Genomic DNA, 25,464 nt, shown 5'->3' on the forward strand with positions numbered 1-25,464 from the left:
GAATTATTCATGTGGTGCCTGTTTTAAAGGTGCTATTTTAGGTGAGACTCAGGGGAACTCAGTTCTGTGTTTGAATGATAATAAGAATTGCATTGGATTTTGCAGCTGTGGGCAAAATGATCCAAAAGACTTTCTTAAGACAGAAGAGAGCATGAGGGAAGCCTGCAGTGGGAAGGAAAATGCAAAATATTTACAGGGATGGTGAGCGTGGTTCCTGCTGCCCGGCCTGCCCCCGACAGACGCCGTGCCCTGAGGTTCCAGCCCAGCCTGCAGGGATGGAGGGGATCCCCAGGAGCCCTGGGCTGTGTTCTGGGCACAGGAATTGGAGGGAAGGACATTTGTGCACCCTCAGACCTCGTCACAGCCCAGAACCCATCGGCTTCCTCAGGAGGAGATGTGAGGGTGAGAAGAAAAGTTCCTGCGGTCTCAGAATCTTGGATTGTTGATTTTGCACCACGGCTGCCAAGGAAGGACATTGCCTCAGGACTGCTCTGCTTGGATCCTTTCTGTGCCAGTTTTTGTACAAAGGGAAAAAAAAAAAAATACCTCTTCACACACACTCAGGAACCTGGCTGGGCCGTGAGGCCTCTGGAAACACAACGAGGCCTCTGCACCGTGCTGAGGCTGCTCTGGGCTGTGAAAAAAGCACAAAAATCCCCACAAGAAACACAAAAATCCCTACAAGAATATGCTGTGCCCCTCCCAGGCACAAAACCTGTGGGTGAACTCAGGAACCAGCTGGGGGCTGCTCCTAAAATCCCTCCTCGTATGGCCACACAGCTTGGCCACTTCACATCCACCATGTGCTGTCTCCAGATACTCTGAACAATGGCTAGAGCAGGTAATTCTGTGCTTTTTATACCATGTTTATTTAAATTAAGGAAATAAAACTTGTCATTCAATCAACATTCTGTCCTCTGCTTTTTTTTTATTTTATTGCCATAGGAGTTACACAAAGGCAAGGAAAAAATAATATTAAATTTAATAGTAAATGAGGGTGACATCACTTTTCAAAGGTAGAATATAGGAGTTATCTGGATAATTAATCTTTCAGTAAATAATTAATGTGTCCTTATGCAAAATTCTTAATGTTTATTACCAACTTCTCAAATATGTAAAAAACAACTTTAGAAAATTAATTAAACCCCCATTTTTTTCTCTTTTTAAGACGTTATGACAGGCTTTGTCTCTACAGATATAGAACAAGTCTCCCCATATGGAATTATTCTTATTTTCCATTCTGGAATACTCAGGTATGGTTTATGCACTGCTCTTCATCAAAACCAGAATAACAGTCTAAATCTTGCCTTAAATCAGAAGCAGCTTGAATTCATTGTGAAATACACTAAAGTGAAATGTGAAGCTTTTTAGAGTATATTTCTCTGAAACCCTGTTTTTAGCTTATTTTTATGTTTGTAAGTACAAAAACCAAATAAACCCCAAGGCTTCCACTTCAGCACAGTGGGGGTCAGTCACATATGCAGATAATATCATTTATTATACACACCCTCCCCCTGTTTCTCTCTGCCTAGCTTCTCCTTTGCCTCACATTTTCTGTGTTTACCTGAGGAATTAATTTAAAAGATTAACACATTGTAAAAAGTGTTGGTTATTGAGGTTTGGGGTTATGAAGTAGAAAAGCTGTAAACTTTGTATGTAATGTAGTACTGTGGATGAGCTTCTTCATAAAAACTTCACAAAAATATTTATAAATTCTTTGCCTCTATAGGAGTCTATTAGAACAATAAACTGAGTCATAATCAGCATTATGACAATAGATCTCAAAGTGCTCAGCAAGGTTAATTAAATTACAATTTAAAATTAGATTCTGCATTTATGTATCCCACAAGTTACTACTGAATGACCCTGGACTTCACAAGGAAATTCACTTTTTATATGAAAAAAGCTCTTAAGAAGTGCCCTGCTCTGAGACTGACAACCTGAGGTGTTTTGCAGAGAGTTTGATTTTCTCTGTTTTTACAAAAGCTTGTTTCTTTTCATAATATGCAGCTTCATTAATAAATGTTGGATAGACTGTACAGTCCCCTTGATATGGAATTACTTCTCCATCAAGAGTCAAAAATTGAGGATCACCATTCTTCAGTGGCTGCCAGTCTTGATCCTTAAGAAAAGAAATAGAATATATTTACTTTCAGGTTTTTGTATATTTTATGTGATTCTTGAGTTAATGCTAATTATGCAAATTTCTGCAGTTTATGACAAAACTTTTAAAGTACTTTTAAAGTAATAGTTTAATCTTAATACCTCATTTTGTGTGTCTGGCCCTCATTTTCAGAATTCACTGGTAAAGTGAACTAGAAGGAAACTGCAGATGCTCACTATTGATTGAAAATTGAAAACAGACACTCATTTTAGACTTAAAAATTAGATTTCTATTTTAAAATATAAACTGTCCTATTATCTTTTTCTTTGTAGTGATTTTAGATTCAGTGATTCCCAAGACAGTTCCTGAAATAATGAATGTATGACCTTAGTGAGAGAACTTAACCCTAGGGGAGGTCTAAAATATTCAATAAAATCCTTTGGCAATATTGGCATTTTAAATATTTATTCCTAAAATATACAACAATGTAGCAGAAGCAACACAGGAATAAGTAGAAAATGTCACAAAAGGAAACTATTCTAGAATGTACCTGTAGTTTAGGATGAATTATTGCAATAATTTCACCATTCTTATTCCTGGGATAATCTACTTTCTCCATTATTTTAAAAACCTCAATTGTGCATGGTGGAAATTCTTTGCCTAGAAAGAATAAATGTAATTTAATGTCAAAATGAAAAACTGCCTGTTAAAAAGAACATTGCATTATTTATTCTCTGCAGAATGGCTGAAATCATCAAGTTGTCCCCTCAAAGGCAAATTGTAGAAAGATGGCCCAGTCATGTATTGGGGCATATGAAGTTCAAGTCTAAATTTGCTACTGAAATGTTACTTTTCACGTAAAAAGACCTATTTTGTAGATGAGGAAATCAATGAAAGGTCTGTTTACTAGTGTTGCACAGCACAGTGTGATATCTGTGGTATTTAATCTTTACTATTCCAGCACAATAATGGAAATTCTGACATGCATAACAGTATTATTTTCTTTCTATTTCAAAAAAACCCCAATCTACTGACAAAATATACTCTGAAATAATTAAAAACACTTTTGTCAGAGTGTATTTTAGATAGTGCACAGGCTTGACTTCAATTTTTTAATTCTCCCCCCACCTTTTATGCGTTTAACTGTAAAGTGTCATTTTTAAAAAATATTCTCCTAAAATATTCCACTGACATGACACAGGATGCTGTGACCTCTCATTACCTTCATTAAAAAGTTGCACAAAATCAAGGCCATGTTTGACAATCTTCCTCATTTTGTCCAAAACATCAGCTCTAGCAACACCTTGTGGCTGGGGCCCCACCTCGACACCTGTTTGGAGATGAGGGAGATGATTAATGTCACTTAATGTCACCATCGCACATCACGTGCACAGCAAAAATAAATGTCTGCTGGGCCAGTGTTCAATGTTTAAGAGGGATTGTAAGGCACAGAATGATGTAGGTTTTTAAGGCAAGCAAGTCCTTGTCATATATTATAAATATTTTCTGCAAAAAGTGGGTTAATTGAGTTTAAGGAGTTCTGTGTTATGTAATGATTGTGGAAATCAGAGCTCTTCAGAAGAATGGATAAATCACATCCTTTCATTTTGGTAAGTATTGTCAATCAGGCAGCTCCTGGTGCTCAGAGCACTCTGTGAACACACCTGAAACCAGCCATATTTCCAAACCATTGCTGCTGGGGTGAAAGAGCCTTTAGCTTTGATATTTACCAACAGGATGCTTTGCCACAGAGCGAGTTGTTGCATATTTCAGGCTGGGATGTTCAATCAGCAGAGCAGGACAAGGTTCTGGAGCCAAAGCGTTCTGTGGAGATGGTTTAAAAACCTTTGTCATGCAAAAGGGTTTCAAATGTTGTGCCACAAAAGATTACTGATGCAGAAGTGATTTACACAATGTCTTCAATATGTTGCCTTTATTTCAGGGCCCTTGAGGAAGTAGGACATCTTTAGAAAATGCACAAAGCTGTGTTTGTTGGTGTCTGTCCCATTAAGTGATGCCAGGCAGCTCTGCTGAACCAGAACTGAGCACAGTTCTAGTCTGGAACTGCCAGCAGAGAAAAAAAAAATTCCTCAGCATGGTTCCAAAAGGGAGAACTGAAATACCATAAAGCAGATTTCAACTATTTTATTTGGGGTTAGACTCCAGTTCTCTTATGGGGAACACAGATTGTGAATTAAGCCTCGTTTTAATCTTAATTGGCATTTTTGCTACTTGAGGCTTCTTTCTTGATGCCTGTCCACCATTACTCTTAATATAATTTTTGTCAAAAGCTTTTTAGATCTTCATATATTTTTATAAGCATTTAAAAAGTATACATGAGATAAGAAAAAAAGTGCTTGAAAAGACCTTGTTTCTAAGGGAAAAAACAAAATTAAAATCCCACATCATTGGCCCAACCTGGATTCCATCAGTCACTGTCCAGGCCACCAGAATTCAAGCAAATTCTGCTTAAAGCATCACTTCTGCAAACCTCTAGCAAAACTTATCAGCTTTAGGAACAGCAGAATCAAACAGCTTCTAAAGACACATCACTGATAAGGGAACATTGTCAGTACCTACTTCCATTATTTGTTACATCTCTTCATTTAATAAAATTAATGTTTAACTATTTAGCATGTGTAACCCAAATTTATCCAAGTTCCTGACAGATCAGTGTGAAAGCAGATTAAACTGCATTAATTTTCATAGATGTTATTCTAAGTATTCCTCATTGCCCATTAGTCTTAATAATGCTCATTTTAATACATGAAGATATGATGAGTTTAAATCTGAATTACCTGATATTATAATCAAATTAATAGTTGCCTCTGATTAAAAAAATTCATCCTATGAGTAATGAAATATTTTAAACAGTTTTGCAGAAGAAAAAATAGTATATTTAAAGAAACTACAAAATACTATATAGTAATACAACATTACAACTAATAATGTATTTTAATAGTTCATTTAAATTAGTTTTACCTTGATATAATGAACCATTTGAATTGTAAAGTCATCCCTGGAGTTTTCAAGAATAATGGTACCACCCATGTTAGAAGTGGTGTTGTGAAGGTCAAAAATAAGGTCATAGGCATCATCACTACCTTTGGGACCAAATATATGATTGATTTCCTGAGCCCTCCTCACTTCATATGGAATATCTTCCACCACTGGCCTGCTGTTAATATCAGCACAAAGAAATTAGTGAGCTCATTCCATGGCTTTACAGTCAACAAAATATGTATTAGCCTTTTCTTTTTACTTTAAATCCAAAATTGACTGGAGTTGAAATCACATGTTTAATTACCAGACTTAAAATTGGCTGAATTTTTTGAAGAAATCAAGTATGACTGTCTAGTAATTGTTTTATTATTCTGTGTCTTGTGCAGAAGGGTATTAGAATTATTTAATCAAAGTTTGGCTGGAAAATATTTCTCCTTACATCCCAAAATTTCCCACTATGCATAAAACTAACTAAAAATTTAGCAACAACATCGAGCACTTCCAAGACTGGATCCCTCTCCTGCTGGAGACCATACTCAGACATCAGTCCATGATGTTTTGCCTTGGACATCACCCTCAAGGCTTTTTCTAACTGGTTTTATTTCTTATCTTCTCATGATCTGACCAGATTTTCACAGTCTATTCCTTCTTAAAGCTCAGTGAAGATTTTGCTACCTCAAATCTGTTCCTCCAAAGTTTTAATCCTTGTCATTTCAGGAGACTCTGTGTATCATATAATCCACCTCTCTATTCTTTAGCTCTGCCTTTGAAATTCAACATTTCTTCACATAAAACTGTTAATTAATACTTTTTTATTGAAGCTAATGAGATTTACACCATTGCTTTCAGTAGCATCAAAATTTCACTCTCCTTTTTCTTATTTTGTAAAATAATTTATGATTTTGAAGGTTCTACACTTAAGGGACCAGAGGCAGGTACTTCAAACACTCAGTAGAGCTGAAATAGGACCAGGCAAATTCGTTGTATTTACTGAGAAATAGCAGCTAAATATGAAGGAAACCTGCAGGTGTCTTAATCTTGTGGTTTTTTTAAGTGTTCTGTGTTCAAAGCAGTTGAAACCAAACAAAACTACCTTTTTTTTGTATGTTTTTCCAAAAGAAACAATTATAAGAATGGCCTCAATACTTATGTGCTAACATCTGCTTATCTTAGATGTAATAATCAACAACAAAATTCTAAGATGAAAAGCCAGATGGAAAGAAGTGTAAGATAAGAATAACTGCCTGCAAAATATACTCAGTAAGTATTCCTTTCTGTGATATTCACCTTTGCCATTAAAACTTTTCTGAAACAGAATTACCTGGTGAGCAGCTACACTAAGAAGGTTTATATAGCAAAGTAAACCTCTGGAATAGATGTCTCAAAAGCACAGAAACATCAAATCCTATTAAAAATGTAAAATCAGTTACTATTTACAGTAATTATAGACAGTACTTCTTTTAAAGTAACGAGTCAGTTAAATTATTCAGGTTTTTGGCTATGCTTTTACCTTAGAATAGATTATTTCCAGCTTCAACTTTTTCTAATTTCAAGTTTTCACCTTTTGCTGTACGTAACTGGAATTAACACACTTCTCTGATTTCTGTGCCATTCTTTCAGATACTCAGATGTCCATGTTTAATTGCTTTTATCTGCTATTTCTTGGAAATATAATTGTATTCAGAAGAGCTCCCAAACTGAATTGCACAAGACATGAGAAACGATGACTCTGACTCAGAACAGTGGTACTCCAATTCACACAAATGCAGCTCATCTAATACTAATTTAAAATTATGTTTAAGATCATGTGTTGGTTTGAGACTGATTGTACCAGCAATAGAAGTGAGTCTGTTAACACATGCAATTTGTTCTTTTTTTGGGTTAAAGGTCAGTAATTTCAGTTATGTGACTGCACTGTTAAAGTAGTAGGGGAACTTGTGTTCAACATTTTAATCAGGAAAGAATTTTAAAACCCAGAAAAAGCAGAACAACAGAAAGCACAACTGCTCTTACCCAAGGCTCTCGGGGTCAAAAACCCGGTTGAGATCACAGTCAATGTACCTGGTGCCCCTCTCCACAGCCCTGGGGTTGGTGAGGAATGGCTTCACCTGCACTCCTGCCCTCTGGATCTCAGCTCCATCCTGCTGCCAGTGCCTGACCAGCAGCACCCCCGATAATTCATTGCCGTGAGTGCCCCCGAAGAGCCCGACCCGGCTCACCCGGGCACACGGGGAGCTCATGCTCGAGGAAAACTTTTCTCTCTGAAGGGGAAAAAAAAAAAATAAAAATTCTTTCCAGTAGGAGAGTCTTTCTTCTGGTTAGGTCAGACGCAAAAGAAAGTGAGTGGATTTCTCCCAACAGTTCTCAACTCAGTTTTGAGGCGGGATTTTCCAACCTCCCTCCCCAAGGAGCCTCCCCTTCAGTTTCTGTATTTAGTAACATCTCCGAGGCTGTTAATGGCACTGTTCCACAGTCCAAAAGTTAACTCTGGGCAGTCTTTATAATGCATGATCTATAGGAAAATCCTGTGCTAATCAACAGTGGAAAATGCTGTTTTTACACTTAAATATCAGGCATTTTTGCGCTGCAAATAGGTGTAACAGGTATTCTCATGTATGTTTGAAGTTACATAAGTATTATAAAAGGGCAGAATGATTTAAAGTGAGCAAAATCAGCAAAATAAGAATCATAACTTGGCTCTAGTCCAGCACACAATGCTGAAACATCAAGTATTTTCATCGAAAAAAAGCCAAAGAACAGCTAAGTTCCTCAATGCACATCGTGCCTTTTTGTTTTAGAAATCCTACAAACAGTGATTAGAAGGAACATGAGCTGAAATTACAGTGCAATTTATCCACGACTGACTTACCCAGAGTTCTGGCTCCGGTTCTATCTTGGGATCTGCTAACACAGACCTCTAACACATTGAAACAACTTTGCCAGGGACAGCCCTCTAACTTTTGCAGTCTTTTATTAAAAAGGAAACAGATCTAGACCACCATGGGACAATAGTTCTGTTCCCTCCCCAAAAAACTTTAGTCAGCAACTTTTCTTCAGAAAGGCTTCTGAAGCTTAAGCCAAAGACCAGCTGTAACTTCCATCCTGAGAATCAAAACATTTAGAATAAAAGGACTCGTTAACAGAAAAATAAGCTTTATTGCTGTAAACAACAAAAGTATTTGCAATTGGTATATGACTCATGATATAAACATAACAAATATTCGATTGCAAGAGAATAAAGAATGTTTATTGAACAATTCTTTTTTATTAGGATTATACTCCAGTGACTGAGAGAATATTTGGCCAGTGCCTGAAAGGCTTTATATCCCAGGCTGACAGACTGTAGGTCTAGGAAAAGCTGAGCACAGGATTTATCTAAAATAGTTCTGCCAGGAATATAATTTCTACAGAAGTTGCTCTTTATGTTTCGGTTCACACATTCAGATTTTGCTGAAGCTTACAGTGAGTTAATACAGAGAGACTGTTTGCTTAAATACTCAACTGTATTACTCTGTACTTAGGAGCTGTCAGATATTTAATCAGAACGAGTAATTTATTAAACAAAGCAGTGAAGTTGCGTTTTACAGCACTGGACAGTGTGTACTGTCCTTTGACCCCTGTCTCTCTTTAGCGGTGGTGCCAGAATGGGGAGTGACAACACCCAAAAACACAACTCACACTCTGAATCTGGGTTTGTTGAATTTAAACACAGTAGAAGTTTGAAGAGTAAACAGCAAAATGCAAACATGCGGGGCTGGAACATTTAGCTTATCTTTTATTCCTGCTGGCATTGTAATGGTTGTAATTCCTTCCAAAGCACTGAATGAAACACAGAGATGTCTGTGCACTTAATTAACATGCAAGAAGTTTGTCTCCTAAGAGAGTTTTTAGGACAGAGACAGTGAATTTCCAAACATGAGTTTAGGAACTAAACCCATGGAAGCTTCTTTTATCCCTTTAAAGGAGTTCCCATGCAAACCCTTTAACTCCTGGTGTCCCAGGACCTGCCAATTTGGGAATGAATGGAAATTCACTTAGAAACTTTTCACTCTTCAGGGTTAAACACTGGGACCCATCCCTTATTCCTGTGCTTTGCCAATACTCACACTCTGAAAAAGGATGTGGGATATTTAGTTTAGTAAGAATCCGGATTGGTTTGATGTTCTACATACAGATCTTTGGGAGCGCTTCTGAAGGAAAAGGTTTACCAAAACAGGACAAGATCCAGTCGTGCCAAGCACTCAGATTTTAGGCAGGATCCAACCATGCGTAAAAGCTGAAGAGACAATCAGAACGAAGAATGCTTTTAGTTTTATTTACAGCCACGTTTGCGTCCACACACTTCTGCAGATTCAGCTCCTACCCCGGGCTTTCTGAGGATGACACTACACGGGTTCCTCGGCGGCGGGGGTAATTAATGAAATCTCACTGAGGGGGTGATTAAAGGGTTCTTGTGTCTCCAGCCGGGCCCGGCCGCGCCCTCCGTGCCCTCAGCGGCTGGGAACGGGGCTTCACCTTCCCGCCATTTCCGCACCGCCTGAGGCGCGAGCGCGCGGACGAGTGACCGTTATTTTTGGCGGGCTTCGCCTCAGGGCTTCACCTGAGGGCTGACCCTGAGGGCTGACCCTCAGCTCCGTCCCTCACAGCTGAACCGTCAGGGCTGACCCTGAGGGCTGACCTTCAGCTCCGTCCCTCACGGCTGAACCGTCAGGGCTGACCCTGAGGGCTGACCCTCAGCTCCGTCCCTCACGGCTGAACCGTCAGGGCTGACCCTGAGGGCTGACCCTCAGCTCTGTCCCTCACGGCTGAACCGTCAGGGCTGACCCTCAGCCGGGTAAGCGCTGACTCTCAACATGGCCCTGACCCTCAGCGCCACTCCCTCACGGCCTGGAATATGATTACATCTTAGGCGTGCACCTGTGGATCTTCTAAATTCACTACAGCTGATTCTGTGTTTTAGGGCTTGTGTTTGAAATTATGCCAGGCGCTGGCGCTGCAGTGTTAAGAGAAACTGCCATAAAATCACGTGAAATTTGGATGTGTTTGCAGCATTAATTATTTTGCTTTGTTTATCGGACTTCCATACAGCAGATTTGGAGAAATCAATACATTGCTGCCTGTTAAGATTCAGCAAAGAAATGAAAAGGAGTTTAGCTGACACACCGGCTCGGAGCACAGCAGGTACCAGCCCTTCTTACGTGCTCTCCTGTTCACACCTCATTATGCTTTTATAGGCACATTAAATGCATTTATGTATGTAGTATTCATACAGGATATTCCGTATTTAGCCCTAAACCCCCATTTCCTGAATGGGCTTGAATGGGTTACCTGTTTATTGCAGCACAGGGTGAGATTTTAGATGGATTCAGGGAACTGGTCACTGAGGGAAAGGTTTCATTAAAGGGATTATGTGCAGGACAGAGGGTTGGGAACATAAATTCTGCGAGGGAAGGGCCTTTTATGTGTTTATTAAATGCAGTTCCTACGTGTAATGTAAAATAATTAAGTAATTTTATTTACTTGTTTTAAGTATAGGTTGTGTATCCTTTTGTTATTAATATAGCATTACTTAAATTTTAATTTTAGGTTGTCTGCCTGTACCACTGTTCAATCAGAAAAAAAGAACTAGACAGCCCCTCACTTCAAATCCACTTAAAAATGAACCAGGCACTGGTTCTGGGACTCATAGTTATGACTTCTCTCCTTCATCATTCGGTAAATAAGACATATTTTATATTTTTTTTCTACTGCCTCTAAATCCAAATAAATCTTAGCTTACTAATTGTATTCTATGAAATCAGACATTGTCTTTATCAAGAACTATATGCATCCTTTATATCTATTTCTGAAAAGTTCATTATGTAAAAATTGTCCTCCAGGAAATTTCTTTCTCCTCTGTACAATTGAGCTTTTTATATTCTTGCCTAGAGGGAGTTTCACTCATTGTGTGATGGAGAATGAAGTAGCACTGGCATTTAAATGGAGTCTCTTGAAACTGACCTTTTGTTTTCAGTTGATTTCAATCAACATTCAAGTCCTGTGTTACAAGAAGAAACATTTGTAACATGTCTTTCTTGTAGTTGAGAAAGGAACTTCTGTTCTTCAGATTGGGCTTGGAAAGAACGGTGCAGAGCTCTGCTTTTAGTGCTCTCATTATGTTTTACTTGTAATAAAGTTTCAAAGTTTTCTTATAATAAAATCTCTGTTGCTAATAAGTCTAATGTTTGTAACTGAACTATTGTCTAGAGAAGCAACCTACTTGTTAGAAGTTGTCTTATAGTTAAAAATATCAAAGGATCACATTTCCCTTATTTCTTTTTTCTTCCTCCTTCCTATGTGAGCCTGTTTGTGGGACTTTGGGCAGAATTGGAAGCCTACCTTTTAGTCTTTTCCATTTTTATCAACATTCAGTCCTTTATCTTTTGAAAATTAGGCTGGGGAGCTGCAAACCCAGAAGTGGATGAACTGCAGAAAGCAGCAAACAGTGGGTATGTAAGAAGCAAGTTATCTGTTGCTTTTTTGATTTTGTTAATTGTTTCCTGAACAATCCATGTGTGTCTCACAATAAAGCTGCTGCTGTGTCACTGATTCTTTAAACTTGTCTTTGAAAGCCAAGCAGAACATCCGATGGCTCCTTCCCTTATGAAACCACCAAATGCATCAAAGTTTAATTTAGCAAATGCTGGGAAAAACGTGTCTGCCTGCAGGTTGGTGAAGCCTTTAATGTCTATTACCCTTCCTTTTTGTTCTTATGTGAAAATGCATCTCACATTTTCCCATATGCCTGTAGCAGTTAAAGAAACCCTTTTAATCTCACTCTCAGAGGAAACCTTGTTTATTTTATTTTAAAGTTATGAAAATATGTGAATTTTGGGTCGGGAAAGATCTGTTAGACAGGGCAGGACAATAACTGAGCAGGTTTTAAGGTCTGTTGAAGTCAGATAGATTTATGCACAGGTGTAATCACTGCCCTGTACATGGATAAATTTGGTGTAAACTCAAGTGAGTTTGGATATATTTAAAGCTCAATCAACAATTTATGGATTGCTTTTATATACTTTAATGACATAGCTCAGTATTCAGAAGAGCTACTGTGATACTGAACTGTTGTATTGCAGGAACAGAAATGAATATACTCCTTTAGGTAAAACAGCAAATTCAAGATCTGATAATGGAACTTCTCAGAAGTTTGAGAACTTTCCAAGCGGTTTGAAAACTGTCCAGCAGCAAAACCATCCTGCCAGTCGTAACCCATCCCAGCTCATCAAAACAGACACATCCAAAGGAAAGTGGCCAGTGAAACCCAACACTGTGGCAAGAAGTCTGCAGGATCATAGTCCAGTATATAAATTTAACTACAATACTCAGCAAAATAAAATGAATGAAAACCAATTTGGTTGTGTCCCAGAAGATAAAAGTCAGGTAAAACTTATGGGCAGGGTTAATAGGAAAGACATAATGAAGAAAGGAGTAAAGAAAGAAATCTGGTGGAAGATGATGAGGTTTTCATCAGCCCAAGGTGCCTTAGTAAAACCTGGAGTTTCTTGAAATTTAGAATTCAGATTTTCATACTGTAATAATCTAAAATCCTCAGTAAACTGGCAGGGAGTTTTTTGTATATTCTGAACAAATGCTCTAATTTTAATGTAATTATCACCTATTCAACATAATAAATAAATGCCTATGTGCCCTTTGAAATTGCAAGTGTGTATGTCTAACTTAAGCTTTTGTCTTCATCTGAAAGGAAATTCCATCATCTCAAGTGAAAACTAAAATAAAGAAGAATTCTTTGCGAATCCTGTCTGCAGTCATTCAGAGTGTGAGGCACTGGAGCCAGTATGCCTATAAGACTGCACTGCTGTTTGAAGTTTTAGGTAAGCATTGTAGATTATAATAATATAATCTGATCATAATGCTAGGGCAACAACAAGTCAGAATTTTTCAATAGCTGAAGTACTTAAACCCACAAAATGCTGGCATGAACACCATCTAATTTCCCTTCCATTCAGCTCTCAAAGGTGACTGAAGCAGGTACAAAATTAACACTTCAGTCATCCTCCAACATCAAGTTTTTCTACCGTGTTTCTTTCCTTTCCTTGTTTTAAGAATAAATTTTCCTGTTTAGCAGGAATCTTCTGTAGAGTGATACAGTTTTACAATATTTTTTAATATAATTAGTCTTGGAATGATTAATTTTTGCTTAATGGGGCAGGCACACTGGATTCTGCAGTCACACCTGGAGCATATGGAGCAAAGAACTTTCTTCTGAGAGATGGAAAGGAGACCCTGCCTTGTGTGTTTTATGAAATTGTGAGTATTCTGTGTCCACACATAACACCACTAGCTCCAATCCTTTTCAAAGAAAACATAAATTCCCAGTGCAAAAGGCAGACTGAATGTTTTTATCACATTGTTCCAAATTTAGAGCAATAGTTACTACTTAGGCATCCTGAGACTTGTGTTTCAGAAAAACAGGTGAGATTTTGAGTTTAGTTTGTAAGCAGCTGGTAACAGGAGAAAAGCTGGTGTAGAGGTTTTCTGTTTGATGCAGCCCTCAGAAGCAGCCACGTGGAGAGCTCTTGTGTGAGGTGATGTAATTGTTGTATGTGTTTGTTATGCTTTGATGAAGGACCGGGAGCTTCCACGACTCATTAGAGGTCGAGTGCACAGGTGCATGGGAACCTATGATGCAAAAAAGAACATTTTCAAGTGCGTCTCTGTAAGACCAGCAACCGCTCAAGAACAGAACACTTTCCAAGACTTTGTTAAAATTGCAGATGTTGAGATGACAGCATATGTAAAAACTATGAATGAAATGTAAAAGTCAAAATAGTTGTCCAAACCCCAGATTTAACTAATTATTACCCATAAAGGCTGGACATGCTACAACATTTACCAAAACTACCACTGAAAATCTGGTTATATATATATATATATATATATATATATATATATATATATATATATATGTATAAAATCTGGTTATATAAATATCACTGTGCTGTGTTATCCAGCAAATGCTGTGTTGTGTTCATTGGGTTCCCATTTATGAGTTACCTGATTCATGTTCTTTTGAAAAAAATAAACAATCAGTATAATACCTGTATAAAATAACAACAGACCCTGAGGCTGTAGGAAGATTCCCAAGGACACAGAGGAAGTAGAAAGGAAAGAATTATTAGAACACAGAACTTCCTTGCCTTGGCCATGGAAATATCTTTCATGACAGATGGACCATGTACATGTTTATGTGCCTTTGCCTTCAAACATTACCTTTCATAGGTTATTCCTGCTGTTCCTATTTCCTTTTCCCCTACTTCAGAAGCTTTGTAGCAGATCTCTTGGGAATTGCAAAACAAAAGAGTTGTCAAGAAAATAGCAAACAGTCTGGGGATTTTTAAAATTATTTTATTATACAGTGTTGGCAATTGGAAATTTCACATTTAAAATAATTGAAATATTGTATCCAACAAGTCAAATACAGAAAACAGTTAATATTCTAAAAAGGAGCCAGCTAGTCAACTCAGAAACACAGTAATGGAAAATACAGCTTTTAGTTACACTTAAAAAATTATATATTTAGAATAAAACTTGAACCTGGTCCAGCAAATTGTAACAGGAAAACGCTTTTACACAGTTTAACGTGCAAACAGTCTTTATTGAAAAAAGTGATCTGTCAGTGTGAGCACAGGCATTGCCAGCAGCAGGTGAGATCTAAAGGATGTGCTTTACCAACTGCTGCAAGGATCACTGGAATTATCACCACACCTGCACTGTCAGGTGGGCTCAGAGCATGGATGCCTCAAGGAGGGTTTTGCCAGTTGTAGAGGTCATGTACACGTGTTTGATTTATTTAAATATTATAAAAATGTTATAAAATGTTAAAGGAAGCTCCTAATGGAAGCATTAGCTTGACTCATAAAAGGTGCAGAATTTTGCAGGATGCAGAGGTTGATGATTGAAGTTGAGCTTTAAGAAGTAAAGGATTTGGTACAGCAGTGTTGTGAATTGGGGGACTCTGCTGTAACAGTAATTTAAAACTGCTTCCAGTTATGTGATTGATGCTTCCAGTTTTGCACATGTGAAACTTAGGTTAACAAGTGATGACAGGAGTAGGTCCTTTTGTCTACTAGGTATGTTATGGCTGTTAATAAAAATCTAAATTCATTTTTCTTTTCAGGAAGTGTTTAGATCTTTGCAAAAGAAGTTTCTATTTGACACTAACAAATCACTTTTTCTAGTGAAACATTAAGTGAACAGTCGTAAACATTACACAAAACAGAAAAACCCTACTCAATACAGTTTATACACACTACTCAACATTTTTCAGTTGTTGGGTGATTTTTTTTCTTGACCATATTGATCCTGTCTTGTATAATGGTTCTAGTGTAAAGGCACAGGTTGGTTAGGAAAGAAAAGCCTGCATCTCTGTCTTTCTACTATGTGGTGATTCTTTTCTTTTTGCATGTTGTTTGTTATTCCTCACTTTTCTGACTCTCACATGGAAATTATCAATCTCAGCCATTCATTAAAAAAAAGTGTAAGACATCACTGAAAAGCACATTAATATACAGAAGTGACTGAAATTTATTCTTCTTACTTTAGGGCATTCCTTCAGCCTATTTTGTTAAATATGTGAAGATTTAATTTCTCAGTCCCTGTGAGCAAAGGTGCAGAGCACTCATGCTCTCTTTCTCAGTATACTTAATCCTGCATTGGAATCTGCATTTTCAAAGAACTTGCTAAGTTTATGTGCAGAAATTGCTTTTGGAGTGCATGGAAATGTAAGAACAGGACAATTATTTTGGAAAACAATGCAATGTTCCATTGAAGTTTAGAAGGGGGAGGAATGTAAACAAGACTGCAGAAGTCTTTGATGTGTATTAAAATAACACAGTGATTGTTCTGTTTGCATTTTCTTATACATCCTCAACATGTCTCTGTCTGTCCCTTCATGTACACCTTCCATTAAAAAAAATAAAAATTCAGGAATCAGTTGGACTCAGCTAAGTGAAGAATAATAAATTTGATCACCTGGTTTGTGCCAAAATACAAAACTAAGAAGTACACCTCTGAATTAAATATAATCTATGTGATTTTTCTTTTTAATAAATAATAGAAAATAAAAGATGAGAATAGAATTAGAATTAAAATTTTATTTTAAATGAAAAAAACACAACAGTGGTGTGAGATTAGAACCCAATGTTTCTTTTGCTTAAGGCAATCAAGTGCACTTATTTCAAAGCTTGATAATAATGAATTCAGTGCTATTGTGGCAATCAGACCTCACAAAATTTCCATACAGACTAATGAAATATGGCCATTGGTACTTCTGACACAGCATCAGATTTTTGCTGGTCATGTTCAATAGCATTTCACTTCACTTTTTTGTTTTACAATCTGGACTCTCAATTGCAATGGAAATACTGGAATTAGTTCATTCTGCCTTGTATTATCACTGCAGATAAGGGCCATTGGGCACAGACATTTTTGTAAACAGAGATTTTTTTTTTCAGCCTTAAACAACAAAACCCAAAGTCTATAGCTGTCATAATTCAAAACATTTTGTTAAAGTCCAGTTAGAATCATAATTTAAGAAATATTGAGAACAAATTCTTAGGGATTTTTTTTTCCTGTTGTTAAAGTATTAAATCATCATGAAGCCTTTGGAAGTAGTTGAAGTTCTCAGAAAAAAAAAGAAATTTCAATTTTACCCAAGACTTCATGGAGATGTCTCTATATCTTGGCAATTAGAGCAGAAGTAAAAGCTGTGCCCAGAATTTACAATATGCAGGTGCTGCTAATATACATAGATTAAAAAGAAACTTTTCTTGTATACAGATTTTTAGCTATCAATCCTAATTTTAGGCTGTGGCTACTCGTAGGTGCTTTTTCACTAATCAAAGTAATTGTAACAAAATATCATTATTGATTTTAAAGTTACTGGGTTCATAAAAGTTCTGACATTTCACAATATATCAGAAGTGAATTGAAGCTTTTAAAACTCACAAATTTGAGACACAAAAGAAACTGGGAGGTAGACAGATGTTTTGAGGATAAACTGATTCTTTTTTGTCTAAGGCAGTATGCCATGATCTGTTTAGAGCAGTGTAAAGCTGCTGATTAATCCTATTTCAATTCCAGAGCGTTCGCTGCTCCTGCTTACGGAAGACTTTCAATGCACTTTTGGTCTTTGTCAATCTGACCTTCTCTTCCCCATCTCCTCTCCTCTCTTTAGCAACACAGCCAACTGGAAGTGCTTCAAGAATTTCTGCCCATTAGTGTAGACAGGAATGTTCTGTTCTTAAACAGTAATCAAATACTATAAAATAGTAGGTATTGGAGTTGGAGATATGTGCTCTTTTGGTGCATATTTTGCAAAGAATGGTAAAAAGACAGACAACATGACCCCAACAATTGCCAGCATGTACCCCCATCCAATCTGGCAGTCTCCTGCATAGTAGATGTCTGAGTTCTCACAGAATCTCTTCACAGTAGCAGAGTTGAAACCAAAAGGGTAAACCAAAAGCCCAGAAGCCATTATGAACACTAGAGAGGAGAAAAAAAAATCACACCAGTTATTATCAAGCATTAATTCCTTTGGATAAAAGGAATCCTAATTTTAGAAAGGCAAATATATATTATATTAAAATCAATGGGAAAAGGCATAGCTTATAAAACCCCCTTGTGATTGGCAGATTCTCCTCCTTTTCATAATTACCTCTTGTGAACAGCAGTGGTGTGACAAGGCTGCAAGTTGGGACTTTTTTCATGAGAACTCTTGCCATTAAATAACTTCAGAAACGCTGTGATCCAGATTATGTAGCCATGTAAAAAGTAAGGTGGTTCAGATAGAATGGAATCCAGAGGAGAAGAATTCCTAAGTTGGCAGATTCCAAACCAGCTTCACTTTCTTCTCAGCAGCATTTTTGTGCTTGAGACAAACAATTACTTTGTTCTGCCAAATGGAAACTTTCAATGAAAGAGTTCAAATACAATTTTTTAGATTCTGCTGGTGAGGTTCTGGTAATGTGAGACTCATTAGTACCGACTCAAGTTGTTTAAAACATCCTGCATTTGAACAACTGATGAAAACCAACACCATCTATCTTCTTTATATTTATTTTTTTATGTCTCTTGACATTGGAAAGCCAGGCTTGCCTCCTGCAATAACCCTGCATTATCCACTGGCTTTTAATAGAACTTCACAGATTTTAGTCTTTAAGGAACCCATGTCATGTTCAAATATCAATTTATATATAGAATCAACAGCAGAACCACTTTTCCAACTTTAAAAATAAGACTGCCCAAGGTATAACTCATGAATAAGATAAAGATACAGGACAATCCCCCAGGAACAACTCTTGGCACCTGATTCTGCCCAGCTTGGAAAGGAGAGGGGCTGAGCCAGGCTGGTGAGAGGGGTTACACCTGCTTTTGTTTGAGACAGCCCTGAGAAACCACATTTTCTTCTCTTATCCCTTCTGCTAATCAATAACCACTTTATTTAAAATCTCCATTTTAAAAGGCTTTATTTTATGTACTAAAAAGATACCATGGAGCAGTCCCTTTTCCTCTCTTCCTCTTTTTCCAGGGCGGTGTTCTGTTCAAATTCAGGGAAGTGATTCAAGAAGCAGCCAGAATTAACAGTTATGTTTGAGCTGATAGATAATTCATAACCAGCAAACATCTAATGAAACATTAGGAGTATAAAACAAACACTGTGTGCTATTCTCTGTGTTTGTGATTGCCTTTCAGGTAGGGCATGTGCATATTACTCCAATTATAATATTGGAGAAGCTTAATCTTAAAAGTATCCACTAAAAAAGGGCAATCACTCATTAATCTTTTTAAATTAAAAAACACTTTAATTAGCTGGGGGCTAGATGAAGTCCAAAAGTCTAATACACAGCCTGTCGAGTCCCTGAATAATTTGAATTAAACCTTTTCTTCTGGTCCAAATGGAACTGCTGAGTTAATCCCTTGTAGAAAACAGTAAGGTGAAGAAAATGGAAATTAAAAGGAGAGAAAGTGGAGCAGCAGCAAAGTCTTGTTTCCCTCTGGGTATCTCACATATGGGTACAAAGAGGAGCTGCCTGCTAAGAGGGGGAACTCTCTGAGCACCAAGTGTTTCACCTGCTCCAGCAGCCACCCTCCTTCCTTTAAACCTCAGGAAGAATTTTGCAGTGGTTGCTGTGGCCTTTTCCTCTTTCCACCTCCCCACACAAGGTGGGTGCAAGGTGCTGCTGCAAGAGCCAGTAAGGGAAAAGTCCTTCCCAGCACAGGCAGCATCCTGAGCCAGGCTCACAATTCCTGATCCTCCAGCAGCTGCCCCAGGGCAGGGGGAGCTGCTGGAGCTGAGATTTCAGCAGCTGTGTCCCTGCTTTTGGGGCCTGCCAGGCACCAGCCACGCTGGACCTGAATACACAGAACTTGTGTTATGCAGATCTCCCTAACTGCTCATGTGTGACACCCCTAAAAACAACAGAAAATGAAAATACTGTTAAAATGAGGCCAAACCAGACAAGGACAAGGGGTGATAGTTTTAAATTAAAACAGGGTGGACTCAGAGTAGATAGAAGGAAAAAATCTTTCATGATGAGTGTGGTAAAACACCAGCACGGGCTGCCCAGAGAGGTGGTGGATGCCCCATCCCTGGAAGCACCCAAGCTCAGGTTGGACAGGGTTCTAAGCAATCTTATCTTGTTGAAGACATCCCTGTTTGCTCCAGGAGAACATTTACAGGTTGCTTCCAACCCAAACTATTCCATGATTCTGTCATTTTGTTAAGTAAAGGTCACTGAGCTTTCCAAAATGAGCTGAGGGGCCAGCACAGCTGAGAGCCACATGCCACTCTTGCACACCCAGGAAAATTCCAGAACACCTCCTCTGGAGGCAGAAATATGGGAAATAACTCAAAAGAAGGGGAGATTTTTCCTATTGCTATTTACAAGAGTGTTAAATCATGAACTAAACCCTGTTAAACCTGGACCTGTGCAGTTGTAGGTTCACAGCTGGGATGTGGAACAGGGGCTGCCCAAGAGCCTGTGGTGCACAGGAGGTGCCCAGCACAGCCCCCCTGCAACCCAGGCTGCTCCACTGCACCAGGAATCCTGAAATAGCCCCTTGAAGGGTGCAAAACCTTCTGTGAAATGTTGGGAAATTGAGCCAATTTTACAAGAAACAGTCACTGCTCTAAGCAAGAAGCAGGTCTAAAATTAAAATTTCAGTTTGTTCATCTTTTCAAAGCCAAAATAGCATCTCATTCGATGAAAAAAAAAAAAAAAAGCAGAATTGGAAACAATCCTTTCAGCGATAAAATCCTTTCCTAACTGTTAAATTTCACTGTTTTTCTGACACTGTCTCAACCCCTTGCTCTGTTTCACATATCTGTTCCATATATGTTTTCTTTTTGATTGGGTTACACAGAATTGTTTTGAAGGCTGTGTTTTCCAGTGTTTTGATTACCACTTGGTGCTGATGTTGCGTGGTGTGATTTAATGGAAGCAGCTTTATTTTTTTCCAAGGCTAGAAATAATCTGTCACAGCTGAACGTATATACTCACATATCAAACGGGCTAAAAACTTACCCGTGGTTTCATGTCCTCAGGCATGTCATAGAATGACCTCATTATTCTCATTTAGGTGCCCTCTTTCTTACAAAGGCTCCAAATATTGAATAGCCCCGTTATTACCCGCAGAAGCGGAGCTTTCAGGCGTGGTGCTAATGACGGCTTAATGGTGCTGCCTGTCAGCGGCACAGCGAGCTGGGACAGCGCACAAAGGAGCAGTGGGGCTCCATTTAGGCTCCTCGTGTAACACTCACGCCTCTGCACGGCTTTCCAACAACAAACATCACTTTCAAAGGTGTCAGAACGCAGCAGCGAGTGCATCTCACCGTTCTGTGTGCTGTAATCCCGCTGTCACACGAGGTGATGAGGCCACACAACATATTGGGGTCTGTTCTGCAGCACGGTACCTCTGGGGTGTGAGAGGACTTGCTGGTAAAATGTATAGTTGAATTCTTTTTTAACGAGCTTTGATAATTTGATTAATCTCCCATCAGCTGTCAAGTCTGGTTAGAAAGTGCTCCTTTTTTTGTTTTGTTTTATTATGTGCCACACAGGTGTTTGTTATTGCTGGGTTCTCCCCACCTGAGCCCCCTGCAGTAACTCACAGCCACTGCTGATGGCAGCCCAGAGGCAAGGCCAAGCACATTGGTTCAACAGTAAGTCGTATTTTATTTCTACTTTCCAATCCCAAACAGTTACAGTCTCATCCTCTTTGCTTCCCTGGTGTCCTACAGCCAGATGGTAAATGGCATTTTCTCCTCTGAAAGGTTTGCCACCAAAGCCTCGTTTTGTTTTTAAAAAGTAGGTTTCTGAATTGGTTGCTTTCTAAATAACTTTAATAGGAATAAGATATTATTTGAAAGGAGGACACTTCTCTTTAGTGAAAACAGGGCTTTTTGTAGGAAAAAACTGTAAATTGTTGGTGAAAATACAGAATCAATGACACTTCTAGTTTGGAAAAATAGCATTTTCTGCTATTTTGAAATTAATAATATATAACTCTTTGTCATTGCAATGGTTTATTCATTTCATTAAGCCCCTGTACAAGTGTTTAATTATTTAAATCTCTCACACCATTTTCAAGTTGATTTTAAACCAAAGCAAAGCAATGCAGTTCTCTGGAGTGTGTGCAGAGGGCACCAATGTACAACACTCTCAGATACCAGGACAAAAAAAGGCTGTTCCCATTCCCCTTCTTTTGGCAAGACTGATGGAGTGTCCAGCATCTGAAACACAATAATTGAATCGTTTTCTGTATTGTGAAGCAGGAATGTTTAAACTGGACTAAGCTTATGTTTATCTTCCATACTAATGTTGAAATGGATGGAAATCCAAAGGTGGCTCACAAAGATGGAGAACAAAAACACCTGGTTTATTTTGTTGTGTTGTTCATATGTTTTTGTGATGTGTAGTAGGGAAATATGCTGTGTGCATGAATTCTCTTCCTGAAATTACCTGCTGTAAGAAGATTAGTGTGTCTTAAAAATTTAATTTGCTTACTTTAGGAGTGTATTATATTCCTGATACTTATGACAATGATGGATTAATTGCAAGCTTGTGGGACATATCAGATAATCATTGGAATTAGGGTTGAATCATAGGCAAGCCAGGGTATTATTCCAACCCTATTACACATTGTCACAGTCTTGTGTCTTCTTGGAAGATTTTTATTGACAGAGCTTAATCTACCAAAGCAATTTTCACTCATCTCATCAAGAAGTTTCCTCTTACATATAATCCATTACCTCCCTTATTAAACCTGGCAGGTCTTCTTATGCACAATCAGGTGACTTGGAATAACACATTTCCTCTCAGGTTCATCCATTTTATTCACCTGATAATTTTATTAGCTACTTGCCAGCTTTTCATTACTTACATGATCTTAAATGAGAAAGCAGGTGCTGATCCAAAGCCACAGACAGCTTAACACCAAGCAGAGACACAGGTAACAGGGAAAACCTGGCAGCCAAACACAGCCAGACATCTTCAAAAAATCACCTCTTGTCCTGCTGCCCTGCCTGAACTGCACTCCATCCTTCCCAGCCTCTTCACAATCAAATATTTTGGTAGCATGCCTGAAGGGTTTCTACATTTGGGGTATTTTGGATAAATTCTCTTGTACAAAAAGGAGGTGCCTATATTTCTTTTCCATATCTATCCCTTGAAGACAGTGCTAAGTAAGATCCAAGGTTTTTTGTCGGTAATAGCCGCACATCAGCGTACAAATAGAAACAAGATGGAATTCTAGGCTTATCTGAAAATCAGTGATTTCATTTTGACAACTTCAGGGAAGGAGGAATTACCCAGAGTAATTTGGGGAGAGCTGAAATATATCTAAAATCAGCAGGCATCATTTTAAATGCCTATTACATATAAATAAAACAAACAGGGAAGTGACCTCTCAAGATAAAAGAAACCAGACTAAAATCCTCCTGTTATAACAGCTGAACTTTGGAGGGTGAGGCAAACAGGGACACTGTTAAATGCCATTCTGCTCTGCTGAACTCCTGGCAGGTGCATGTCAGGTACCTGGAGTTCAAACTCTGGGAAGCAGCCCTAGCAATTATTCCCTCCAAGGAAACCAAAAGGAAGAGCAGGAAAAGGGGATAATAATGCCCATATACTTGGTGTAAAGATGTAGCTGCCTTCCTTTGTAACTGAATAAAGAGCTGGAACTCCTAATAATGGCCCAGCCACTTCTAACATATCACACTTTAGCTCTTCTTTGTAAAGAATGATTCCAATGGCATCATTTCAGTCAAACATGTTGTGATTTGAGGAGCTTCTATCAGTGCTGGACTGGTGCCAAAGGAGTAGATTATAGCAGTTCCTTTTCTGGCTTTTCTAAATGGTGCAACTCACAAGTTAGCACTTAGCAGCTGTAATATAAATGCAGTTATAGCAAGAGCTGTGGAGCTTGTCAAAGCCCTTTGTAGCTAACAAAGGGAATGGGCTCGTTTGTACAATGTCTCCAAACTCTGTGTTCAAGGAAATGCTGAGTCTGGGACTCCAACTCACAAACTAAGGAGCTGCATCAGATATAGTAGCTTGTATTTTTATGTATTTACATTCATGCAAAATTATGGGGAAATATGTGTATATCAAAAGCTGGGCAATGTTTTCCAATTCAGTTTATTTGGATTTAGCTGAGGTAGAGTAGGAACACATTATTTTAAATAAAGCTAGCACTGAAATAAGGGTGTCCATGCACCTTTTTTACACAAATACTTTTGGTGCCACTAAAATACTCCACTCAGGTTCTGTGGGCACAACTCCCTCATTCTACAAGTAGCCTTTTCAGACATTTCAGAAATGCCTAACAATTGTAGGGATAGCTGAATCTATCTTACTTATTAACTGAAGGGAGTGGAATCTGACAATCCAGACTTTGAAAAAGAAATTCTCTGAAGCCATCACAGAGGTGATTTGGCTTGGTAATTACTGCATTAGCTGCAAGTTTATTAAGGGCCACAAAAGGAAATGCCATCCTGGTGACCTTTGAGGCTGCATTTCACAGCTTGTTTTCTACATGAGAACAAATGATGAAACTTGACTATTTCTGCCAAGTGAGTGGTAGCTGTGGTGAAGATTTATAGCTGTAATCTGGTAATCTATGGGCCTAATCATACAGTTATAGAGCTGCATGTCATTGACTCGAAAAGCCTGAAATGATCTAGCACTGTGTGGACTATGGTGAAGGAGTCCATTTTGTCATCTGCAAGGTTAGGAGAAATACAGCCTCTTTAGCAGACTGTAAAAGAGAGACAAGAGCTAATGTTTCTCAAAATAGCAGCCTGTTACACGAAATTTTACAAGAGTCACAGAGCTAAGAAATGGGGACTGTCAGATTGGAAACCATTGCGATTTTCCTCTTTTCTACTGCTTCAATAATTACATAGATTTTCTATTTTTTTTTTTTTTTGGAAATTATTTAAGTCATGCTCACTTCATCTCTCTCAGAACAGCCAACACAGAAGCAGACTAATAATGTAATATTGACATATTTAAGTGTTGGATTCTTTAGCTGAGAGCAGCATGTTCAGAATGTATCATGCCTGTAATGTGCCTGTGTTCCCTTATCTTTGTGTCACATTTTATTCAACAGTCAAGAAGTGCTAATAAAAAGTGCATATTTCAGTTGTTCTATTTTAGGTAAACATAACATGGTACACATTTTCTAAGCAATGCACATTTCTACAAATAGAAATCAGGGTGGCAAACGCTTTGCTTCTCTTCTTAATTAACCTATCCTTGCCAAAACTGCTATGTTCTTCAGCATGAGCAAGGAATGAAACTGATGACTGAAAATTTAAATTAATGCTTTTTCTTGTGATCTTTTGGCTGAGAACAAGAGCAGCTTCCACCTACCATCTGATGCATTCCCTAGCAAAAGAAGCAATGTCAGCCTGGGTCCAAAATTCTCTTTCATGTGAGAAAAGCATTAGTGGAAAGCCTTCCACGAGCCTTCTGCAGCTGCAGGGAGTGAGGGAACAGCCACATTTATTTGTCTTTGCTTTGGAGCCAGCTCACCTGGGAAGGGGAGATGCTGCCCAGCCTGCAGCAGGTCTTGGCTCCTGCTCTGCCTGTCAAATCCAAGCTCTTAAATAGCTATTTAGAGCAGGGGCTGAGGTCCAAAAGACAGGCAGTGATGTGTAGATCACCTGAAATGTCATGATTCCACATGACACATTTGCTCCCTTCTCCTCCCCACCTGCTCAGCCCACAGGTCTGTTTTAAATCAATCTTTTCACCTCTCCCAAGACTCACAATTTAAGCAGAGCAGAC

The 25,464-nt window shown here is 38.4% G+C and overlaps 3 protein-coding genes across 5 annotated transcripts in view; 1 reads left to right on the forward strand and 2 right to left on the reverse strand.

Annotated features, from left to right (window-relative positions):
• Positions 1–845: 845 nt before the first annotated feature.
• On the reverse strand, positions 846–8,049 carry ASPA (aspartoacylase). Of its 2 annotated transcripts, XM_066563652.1 has the most exons (7): positions 7,977–8,049; positions 7,121–7,368; positions 5,087–5,282; positions 3,835–3,928; positions 3,327–3,434; positions 2,655–2,764; positions 846–2,122 (listed from the first exon to the last, which is right to left on the reverse strand). In XM_066563652.1, the coding sequence occupies exons 2-7, from the start codon at positions 7,345–7,347 to the stop codon at positions 1,910–1,912; spliced, it is 948 nt and encodes a 315-aa protein (XP_066419749.1). In that variant the 5' UTR covers positions 7,348–7,368; positions 7,977–8,049; the 3' UTR covers positions 846–1,909. The 2 variants fall into 2 exon arrangements, with proteins under 2 accessions (XP_066419749.1, XP_066419748.1); XM_066563651.1 differs by lacking the exon at positions 7,977–8,049 and having other exon boundaries at positions 7,121–7,447.
• A 1,193-nt stretch (positions 8,050–9,242) lies between these two features.
• SPATA22 (spermatogenesis associated 22) lies at positions 9,243–14,003 on the forward strand. 2 transcript variants are annotated; one of them, XM_066563649.1, is made up of 9 exons: positions 9,243–9,517; positions 10,196–10,288; positions 10,694–10,822; positions 11,541–11,595; positions 11,719–11,814; positions 12,226–12,529; positions 12,852–12,981; positions 13,320–13,417; positions 13,737–14,003. In XM_066563649.1, exons 1-9 carry the CDS (start codon positions 9,487–9,489, stop codon positions 13,926–13,928), a joined length of 1,128 nt encoding a protein of 375 aa, XP_066419746.1. In that variant the 5' UTR covers positions 9,243–9,486; the 3' UTR covers positions 13,929–14,003. The 2 variants fall into 2 exon arrangements, with proteins under 2 accessions (XP_066419746.1, XP_066419747.1); XM_066563650.1 differs by having other exon boundaries at positions 10,199–10,288.
• Positions 14,004–14,495: 492 nt separating this feature from the next.
• Positions 14,496–25,464, reverse strand: part of LHFPL7 (LHFPL tetraspan subfamily member 7) — a 59,247-nt gene continuing 48,278 nt past the window's right edge. The window contains exon 3 of the mRNA XM_066563653.1: positions 14,496–17,656. Within this exon, the coding sequence (XP_066419750.1) occupies positions 17,430–17,656 (227 nt within the window). The 3' untranslated portion in view covers positions 14,496–17,429. The remainder of the gene's footprint in view (positions 17,657–25,464) is intronic.

The sequence above is a fragment of the Molothrus aeneus genome, chromosome 20 (assembly GCF_037042795.1).
Source record: "Molothrus aeneus isolate 106 chromosome 20, BPBGC_Maene_1.0, whole genome shotgun sequence".
Classification (NCBI taxonomy): domain Eukaryota; kingdom Metazoa; phylum Chordata; class Aves; order Passeriformes; family Icteridae; genus Molothrus; species Molothrus aeneus.

Excerpts from the sequence above, each read along its gene's own strand:
- ASPA (XM_066563652.1), bottom strand. The coding sequence starts at position 7,347 with ATGAGCTCCCCGTGTGCCCGGGTGAGCCGGGTCGGGCTCTTCGGGGGC. Across the intron at positions 5,283-7,120 it reads TTTGACCCCGAGAGCCTTGG|CAGGCCAGTGGTGGAAGATA; the intron begins GTAAGAGCAGTT and ends TGATATTAACAG. Across the intron at positions 2,123-2,654 it reads TAATTCATCCTAAACTACAG|GATCAAGACTGGCAGCCACT; the intron begins GTACATTCTAGA and ends TCTTTTCTTAAG.
- SPATA22 (XM_066563649.1), top strand. The coding sequence starts at position 9,487 with ATGACACTACACGGGTTCCTCGGCGGCGGGG. Across the intron at positions 10,289-10,693 it reads ACCGGCTCGGAGCACAGCAG|GTTGTCTGCCTGTACCACTG; the intron begins GTACCAGCCCTT and ends TTTTAATTTTAG. Across the intron at positions 13,418-13,736 it reads CTTGTGTGTTTTATGAAATT|GACCGGGAGCTTCCACGACT; the intron begins GTGAGTATTCTG and ends GCTTTGATGAAG.